The 9,436-nt window shown below is 41.8% G+C and overlaps 1 protein-coding gene across 1 annotated transcript in view; it reads left to right on the forward strand.

Annotated features, from left to right (window-relative positions):
* The first annotated feature begins 1,785 nt into the window (after positions 1-1,785).
* Positions 1,786-9,436, forward strand: part of LNX1 (ligand of numb-protein X 1) — a 90,539-nt gene continuing 82,888 nt past the window's right edge. Inside the window, exon 1 of the mRNA XM_023532111.1 lies at positions 1,786-2,239. Coding sequence (XP_023387879.1) covers positions 1,848-2,239 — 392 coding nt within the window. The 5' untranslated portion in view covers positions 1,786-1,847. The remainder of the gene's footprint in view (positions 2,240-9,436) is intronic.

Genomic DNA, 9,436 nt, shown 5'->3' on the forward strand with positions numbered 1-9,436 from the left:
TAGCAGCTGGGTGGGTTTCCGTGACATTTAACCAGAAAACATCTTCATCTTCTCCTATACCCTTTACCTTAGGCTTCAGTGGTCTCTTTGGGTAGTAAAGAAAAGGCTGATTTCTAAATATTTTCACATTCTGCCTATTTCACTTCAACCTCCTGACTAGAGTGTTCTTTCAGACATATTAGCACAGTACAGAAATGTAAACACAAAGCTGACCCAATGAAAGGTTGTGTTTTTTTCTTTTTTTTTCTTTTTTTGAGATAAGGCTCTGTTTGTACAAACAACCTCGGACTTTACCTGGAAAAGAAAAAAGATATAACACAGTTTATGAGCGCTGTGCTGATCCCAAACATGGCTAGTCTCCTGTCAGGTTGTTCATGGGTTTCTATATTCTTGTGGAACACTTAAGGCCTTTTCATTTACTTTCAGAAAAGAAGAAAGTTGTGCTGAGGGGTAGTGTGCGGCATGGGATTCTTGTTCCTTGTGAGAGTTGATCCAGGTTTTCCTGGTGCTCACCTCTGTTTGCACTGTGTATCTGGGCTTCTGATCACTTGTATTCATGGCCACCTCCCCTGCAGTAGGGACTCCTTGAGACCAGGGGCATGTCCCTTCAAGCTCTCTCAAGCTCCTCCACACCCAACTCACTACCTCACTCAAAGTTGGTACTCAAAAAATATTTATTGGCTAATTGTCTAAGAGACTTTCTAGATGTTAATCAGGCATGTCGAAAACTCCATTATTTTGGATTCTTACACCAAATGAAAATATGTAGCATGACGATATTCTACTGGTTTGAAATATATATATAATATATAATTTTTATTCAATTTTATTCAAATAAAATTCAATTGATATATATAATTGAATAAAAAAGTACTACAGAAAATAGCAAAAAGACCCCTTATAGGAACTATAGTTTTCAGTTTCCAGGCCAATTGAGCTAGGCCAGAGACAAAATGAATTCAATAACAATATATGTAAGAATAGTAGCTAATATTTATTGGACACTTACTGTATGCCAGGCATAATTCTAAGAGCTTTATGTATCATATCTTGTTTAATCTTCTCAACAATCCTGTGAGGTAGGCTTTTATTATCTCTATTTTACAGAAATGAAAACAGAGGCTTAAATCATTGTCCACACTGGTGGTGGTATTTGAACCCAGGCAATGAGTCTTCAGAGCCCATTTAAACACTAAATGACTGACTGACTGACTGACTGAGTGAAGTGCCCACAGAAGAAAACAATGCTTTCACCATAGTAAAAATACAACACACTCAACAGCTCTTATTTCTTCTCAGATAATTTAGTTGAAGGCCCTGATGTCTTACATATTCTGAGTTTTGGAGAAAGGTAGGGAAGAAAGATAAGAGAAAGCCATCAGAGCGTTGACCGTTTTTCTTATCCTGATCCCACAAAGAATTTTATAAACCGATGATCTGTTTAATTTTATTAACAAATTATATTTCTTAGGGCATATTTCTTTTCAGTTACTGTAGGCATTTCTCATATATCACCCAAATGATTTTTACCATACCACCATAAAATGTTAAAGCTAAACATTATTCCTGCTGGGATAGATAGTAAAACCGAGGCAGAATGAGGCAAAGCCGTTTGCCCAGGCCCTGTCACTCAACCCTGGCCTTCAGGATCATAGTTCAGTTCCCTGTCCACTGGCGGCACTGTCTCACTTCTGTAACAGAGTCTTCGGTTTGCTTTGAAAACAAAGAGATAAGTTGTCTTATTCTCTTTTAGGTTTGTGGATGGTTCCTAGAAGATCTTGACTGGCTCCTGAGAAAATATTGTTTTATCAGGTTGGTTTCCTGCCATCCTGTCCCCTCAGTCAACCATGAGCCAGTCAGACCCTGTCGATGACCCAGACCCCAGCCCTGCAACCCTGTGTGTGGTGTGTGGTCAAGCCCATTCCCCTGAGGAAAACCACTTCTACACCTACACAGAAGATGTGGACGACGACCTCATATGCCACATCTGCCTGCAAGCTTTGCTGGACCCTCTGGATACTCCCTGTGGTCACACTTACTGCACACTCTGCCTCACCAACTTCTTGGTAGAGAAGGACTTCTGCCCCGTGGATCGCCAGCCCGTGGTTCTCCAGCACTGCAAGAAATCCAGCATCCTGGTCCACAAGCTCCTCAACAAGCTCATGGTGACCTGTCCATTCACTGAGCACTGTACCGAGGTAGTGCAGCGCTGTGATCTTGAGCATCACTTTCAAAACAGGTGAGTCCTCCTCCTTGGCAAACCCTGAGAAGCCCTGCCCTTGAGGGAGCAGCTGGAACTCTCCTGTCTCCCAAGGGCAGGGCTGCCTCCAGTGTCCTAGGTACTCCATCAGAGGCCTATTTCTCTGTCTTCTTCTTGGCAACCAATGAAGGGATTCATTCAAAATAAGAAACAGTTTAGTTGTCAATTGTCCTGGTTCAGTGTAAAGAAAAAGCATGTGATACAGTTGTGTTGTGTGTGTGTGTGTGTGTGTGTGTGTGTGTGTGTGTGTGTGTGTGTGTTTATAGGGATTTTTTTTAATGGTAAAATATACATAACATAAAATTTACCATTTTAACCATTTTTAAGTGTACAGTTCAGTGGCATTAATTACATTCACCTTGTTGTACATCCCTCACCACCATCCATCTCCAGAACTTTTTTCTTCTTCCAAAACTGAAACTCTGTACCCATTCATCAAAAACTCCACATTCCCTCCTCTCTAGCCCCTGGTAACCACCATTCTACTTTCTGTCTCTATGGATTTGACCACTCTGAGAACCTAAAAAAGGAGAAAGCGTTCAGTATTTGCCTTCTTTTGACTGGTTTATTTCATATATGTGCATTTTGAAATGTAGAAGATACTGCAAAGATCCAGTGATCAGCTTTCTCTGAGGCTCATGGTGCCCATAAAGATTTTCTGGTAGGCATTGCTTATCTTTTCACATAAGAAAAAAGTGTCTCCCTAAATGAACCACAATTCTTAGAATCTCTTCTGTATGGGAACTGGCAAAACTCAACTGTTCTTTGAAAAGATATGAAGTATTTTCAACTAAATTTTAAAATGAGAAATTTGGAACAATTTTGTCCTTCAAGCAACTTACTCTGTGAACTTTTTGGTCAAGGTGAACACACTGGTGGCAATGGTTGATGCCTCCGCTGGTGGTCAATGTCACCCACTTCATCTGTCCGCCTCTTATTTTGTCCACTTACATTATCATGTTCTGGGCATTCTCATGTAGATGGCCTCAGGGCAGCACTGGGCCTTGTTCCAAATGAGGTACTCTCTTAGAACATGTAAGGTGCTTCCTAAAGGGTGAACAATAATACTATAAGCATTTTGTAAGAGGAAGTTTGGAAGCTGGTGTTTATCTTGGTTTCTGTCATGACCAGGGAAAGAAGCAGGTGCAGGTGTTTTTTCTAAGTGTTACATTCCTTAGGTCATGAATCTGAGTCTTTTTCTTTGGGGACATGCAGATTCTCTAATGTGGAAGTTTGCATCCAAAACAGTGCTTGAGTGTAGAGCTTCACACATGTTTTCTATACCAACTATGTCAGTGAACATCCTCAAGATGTTGAGCCAAATGCATCTAACTCAAGTGTGTGGGTTACCTCTGACTTTTTGTTATTGTTGGTGTTGAAACTAGGATGCCTCTCTTCTCTGGTGGCCCAGCAGATTTGGCCAGAGGAGAAGGGTAAAGGAATCTCTTTGTGACTTTTTAAAAAACAATTTTTATTATTTTTCAATTACAGTTCACAAACAATATTATATTAGTTTCAGGTGTACAACATAGTGATTATACATTTATATAATTTATGAAGAAATCACCTGAGAAATCTAGTAGCCATCTGACAAAATACAGTTATTACAGTATTACTGACTATATTCCTTATGCTATACTTTATATCCCTATGACTATTTTGTAACTATCGATTTGTACTTCTTAATTGCTTCCTCCTTTTTACCCGCTCCCAATCCCCTTCCCATCTGTCAACCAACAAAATATTCTCTGTATTTAGGAGCTATGAGTTTATTTCTGTTTTGTTTGTTTATTTTGTTCTTTAGATTCCACAGGTAAGTGAAATCATAAGGCATTTGTCTTTCTCTGTCTGACTTACTCCACTCAGCATAATACCCTCTAGGTCCATCCATGTTGTTTCAGATGGCAAGATTTCATTCTTTTTCACGGCTAAATAATATAGGTGTCTCCTCTTTTTTATCCATTCATCTGTTGATGGACACCCAGGTTGCCTCTGTATCTTTGCTATTGGAAATAATGCTGCAAGGAACATATGGATTCATGTATCCTTTCAGAGTGGTATTTGAAGTTTCTTCAGGTAAATACCCAGAAGTGGGATCATGGGGCTCATCTTTGTCTCTTGTTATAGCCTTTGTTTTAAAGTCTCTTTTGTCTATAAGTATTGCTACCCCAGCTTTTCTTGTTGTTTCCATTTTCATCAAATATCTTTTTCTATCCTTTTACTTTCAGTCTGTGTCTGTCTTTCTATCTTAAGTGAGTCTCTTGTAGGCAGCACATGTGAGAGTCATGTTTTCTTATCCATTCAGCCACCCTATCTTTTGATTGGAGCATTTAATCTATTTAGATTTGATAGATATGTAGTTATTGCCATTGGCATATGAGGTCGTCGTCCACATATTTTTGCCTTTTTTTCTCTTCCCCCTCCTCTTCCTCCTCCTTCTCGAAATTCTCCTAACATTTCTTGTAATACTGCTTTGGTGTTGATGAACTTCAGAGCTCTTTATCTGTCCTTTGATCCTAAATGATAGCCTTGCTGGGCAGAGTAATCTTGGTTGTAGGGCCTTGCTTTTCATCACTTTGAATATTTTATGTCAATCCCTTCTGACCTGCAAAATGTCTGTTGAGAAATCAGCTGACAGTCTCATAGGAGCTCCTGTTTAGGTTACTAATTGCTTTTCTCTTGCTGCTTTTAAGATTATCCCTTTGTCTTTAACTTTTGGCATTTTAATAATGATGTGTCTTGATGTGGGTCTATTTGGGTTCATCTTATTTGAGACTCTCTGTGCTTCCTGGGCTTGTATGTTTATTTCCTTCACCAAGTTAGGGAAGTTTTCCACCATTATTTCTGCAGATAGGTTTTCAATTCCTTGCTCTCTCTCTCTTCTCCTTCTGATGATGCAAATGTTGGTATGCTTGATGTTGTCCCAGAGGCGCCTTAAACGATCCTAATTTTTTTAGATTCTTTTTTCTTGTTGATGTTTGATTGGGTGTTTTTTGCTACCTTGTCTTCTAAATCACTGATTCGATCCTCTCTTTCATCTAATCTACTGTTGATTCCCTCTAATGTGTTCTTTATTTTAATAATTATATTCTTCATTTCTGACTGGTTCTTTTTTGTGTTTTCTACTTCCAGTTTTATATTTTATATCTCTTTGTTAAAGTTCTCACTGAGTTCCTCTACTCTTCCCCTAAGTTCACTGAGCATCCTTATAACCAGTGTTTTGAACTCTTCATTTGGTAGATTGTCTCCATTTTGTTTAGTTCTTTTTCTGGAGCTTTGTTCTATTCTTTTACTGGGGACATGATTCTCTGTATTAGGTAGGGCTGCTATGTCTCCGGGTCTTAGTAGAATGGTCTTAGGTAGTAGATGTCCTATGGGGCCCAGTGGAACAGTCATCCTGGTCACCTGAGCCAGGTGCTCCAGGTGTGTCCCTTATATAGGTTCTGTGTGCCCTCCTGCTGTAGCTGAGCCTTGGTTGCTATTTACACATCAGTGAGAAGGTTTGACCCTCAGGATGATTGGTTGTGGATTGGTTGTGACTACAGTGGAGGAGCTGTTGCTCTATAGGCTGACCTACAGAGCAGGATTCACTTTAGCAAGGCTCTAGTGCTTCCTCAGTCTGCCTTTTGGGTGTGTCGTCCTTAGATGCTATCCCAGGTGGTGCTCCTGCTTGGTCTGAAACTGGCTACAGAGCATGTTGGTCCTGGGGCCTCGTAGGAGGTGCTCCACTGCAGGCCAAGTTCAGCTGCAACCTGTGCATTTCTTAGGGCCACCTGGCATGATCCACCAAGAAATCTGCAGATAGCTACCAGCTGCACTAGGCTTGGAGGTGCCTCAAGTGGCCAAGCCGCAAACTGAGGTTGGCTGCCACTAGTGCCAGGCTTGGGGCTGCTCAGCAAACAGTATGGGGCACACAGAGGCCAGATACTGCTTGTTTGGGGTTTGTGACCCTTTGAGAGCTGTTAGGAAAGTCCATAGCCTGAGATGAGACAGGCCATTTGTATGGAAAAGCCAATAGAAGTGGCTTGGATGGGCCCAGAAGTTGGGTGGGGCTGGACCTAAGAGAATCACCAGGGTAGGGTAACCTGTGTTAGCCAAATTGATGGAGACTCAGATATGGCAGCTGCCTGCATTTGCACACTGGGAGGGGGGAAGGTTCAACAAAGAAGGAATGGCTTCTGCCAGAATTTCTGTCTGAGAGAAAGCTGCCCTTCCAGCCCTTGCCCTGTAGCCAAACATTTCATTTCCTTCCTGTATGTCTCTGGCACCTTTCAAGCTGCTGCCCCAGCGCTGGAGATCAGAGCAAATGAGTCTGTCGGCAAGTAAGTCTTTGGGGGATGGGGGGGCGCGGGCCTGTATGATTGGTGCTTGACTCCTGCAGCCCTCCATCTCACTCAGCCACAATCTCTGCTGTTTTTCACAGCCCTAACTTGTGGAGACTTCTCTTCTCAGATCTGGAACCCTGAATTGGGGAGCCTGGTGTAGAGGTGGGACCCCTTGCTCTTCCAGAGGGAACCTCTGCAGCCAAGCTATCCCTCTTGATTTTTAACCACCACCCGCAGGTGTGGTGACCAGCCTGTTTCGCATTTATGCCCTTCCTACCAGTCTTGAGGTGGTTTCTCCTGTATATTTTCAGTTGTAGGACTTTTGTTCAACTCGACTTTGGGTAATTCTCAATGACGATTGTTCTGTAGTTTAGTAGTTGTTCTGTAGTTTTGATGTGGTCATGAGTGGAAGCAAGCAGTATTTAACTACTTCACCATCTTGATCAGAAGCCTTTTGTGACTTTTGATGAAAGTTTTACCCAGGACGCAGAAGTATTGTCTGGAGAGAAGTAGTTTTGGGGTCAGAAGTGAGGTAGGTGTTGCAGCTGCTGGTGCAGAGCCAGGGCTAAGACTGAGGCATTAGGGTTAGGGGAGCTGAGGAACATGAGGAGAAAAGGCCCTGATAGCTCCCTCCACACATTACATTTCCATGTTCCTGGGTTGTTACAATCTCTACATTTGTATTTGGGAGCTCTATTAATTTCCATTTGCTGTTATAACAAGCGATCACAAACTTAATGGCTTAAATGTGTTATATCATCATTCTGAGGAGTAGAAGTCTAACATGGGTCTCAAGGTACTAATATCAAGGTGTTGAAAGGGCTAGTTCCTTTTGGCTCTAGAAGAGAATTGCTTTTCTTGTCTTTTCAAGCTTCTAGAAACCATCCGCCTTCCTTGGCTTGTATCCCCTTTCTCCATCTTCAAAGTCAGCAGTATAGAATCTTCCATTCTTTCTCTCTCTCTCTCTCTGACCTCGGCTTCCATCATTGCATCTCCTCTGTGGCTCTGACCCTCCTGCTTCCCAATTATAAGTAAACTTGTGATTACATTGGGATCTACTCAATGGATCCACCTGAATAATCCAGGATCATTCTTCATCTCAAGATTCTCAACTTAGTCATGTCTGCAAAGTCCTTTTTGCCGTGTAAGGTAATATATTCACAGGTTCTGAGGATTAGGAGGTAGGCATCTTGTTGGGAGTGCTTATTCTGCCCACCATAGGAATTTTTCAGGGGAAGGGTAAGAGAGGAAAGAGAGAGAAAGAAAGAAATGGTTGTCCTCTCTGAAGAGAAAGTGAAAACCCAGCAGTTCCTCCTCATTCCCTCTAGAACTGATTTAGGCCTAAAAATATTACTAAAAATAGGAATAATGTGGCATATACATCTGAGAGCAAGGCCAGAACAGAAGTGGGGCACGGGGGAGGCATGAGAAGGAGCTATTGGGTACCTATATGGGCTCCAGAAGAGAGATGACACAAGCACCTGAACTGTTCAGAGTGGGAATTTCATTCAGCCACCCACGCAGGCTGTATGACCCACATACCTCAAGGAAGCCTGGGATAAAGGCTTAATGAACACTCAGGTGATAATGACATTTGAAAAATAACAGTGAAGAAAGAACCCAAAACTAACTGAAATTACCTCTCTGAGTTGTGGCCTCAGAGTCCTTCACAGGCGCCCATCAGCAGCTCTCTGTGGCGGGGGGAACTCCCATGTAAAGGAGGTGTGGGGCCTCAACACTCGCTCTTGATCCTCACCACACTTCAGCTTCCTAAGTAGGTTGAAACCAACATTTCCAAAAATATGTTATATATGTTAGTCATCAAATGCTTAATATATACTTCCTTTCCCTCCAGCCCCCCTGGCACTTCATTGGCAAGGATTAAGAATTTGGAGCTAATCCAGAACCTGACTCTAGATCCCTCTTGGGCCTTGGGCCTGTGGCAAGGCCAATAGGCCACTTCTTCCTCCCCTCAGAAGTGATATTAAGATTAAGTAGTTACTACTTCTGGAGTCTCTTGAACTGGAAAAATTAAGAGGTTACAAGGTGGCGAGTGTTTTTCTTACATTTCTATACGAGACCTCAGATTGGTGGCTGCTTGTAGAGGAGTACTGTCATATGTTTGTGCTAGAAGATAGCTTTGTTTATAAATTATGCATCTTGATTTCAGTATTTAAAATGTAATGAGTTAAAAAATTTCTTTGGTTTATGGCACAGTTAGGAATACAAACTCGTCAGGCTGAGAGTCTACCTAGTATGGAGAACTTAGCTTTAATTCTAGTTGAAAACCGCCATGTGACTGAAATGGATCCACACACTCCCTTCCACTGGGTCCAGGGGAGTTCACAGTCCAAGCTCTATGGGGAAGTCCATATTTCGATTTCTCCACCTACAAAATGGGAATTTATTTCAATCGGCTCCCTGAATACAAAGCTTTTACATAATCACATTTAGACTGTTTCCATTGTCCCTCTAGAAAAGAGCATGTGGTAGAGAGCCAAGGTCTCAGTTCACAGCCTGTCCGTGAGACCATGCTAATAATAACTGTGCACTTGAGTCAGGGATGCAGGCAAGCAGCAAGCATCTCATCTGTAAATAAATGCTGCCTGTTTTCTCCAGAATTTGTGTCATTTATAAACATTGTTATCTAATTACTTCAGATCCTGCATTGAATGTAAATCCTTAAGTAAAATATTTAGGACCAACTGTGGGTATGCATGACTGGCAGGTCCAGCAACTGCTTGGACAATTGTTTCTGACTTCTGACTAGAGAGCTTTTCTATGGGAGTAAATCTGAGTATGTGAGCGAATTTTTTGGAATCTTCTGGCTAATTCCATGGACTTCTGCCCT

The sequence above is a fragment of the Pteropus vampyrus genome, unplaced genomic scaffold, assembly GCF_000151845.1.
Source record: "Pteropus vampyrus isolate Shadow unplaced genomic scaffold, Pvam_2.0 Scaffold77, whole genome shotgun sequence".
Classification (NCBI taxonomy): domain Eukaryota; kingdom Metazoa; phylum Chordata; class Mammalia; order Chiroptera; family Pteropodidae; genus Pteropus; species Pteropus vampyrus.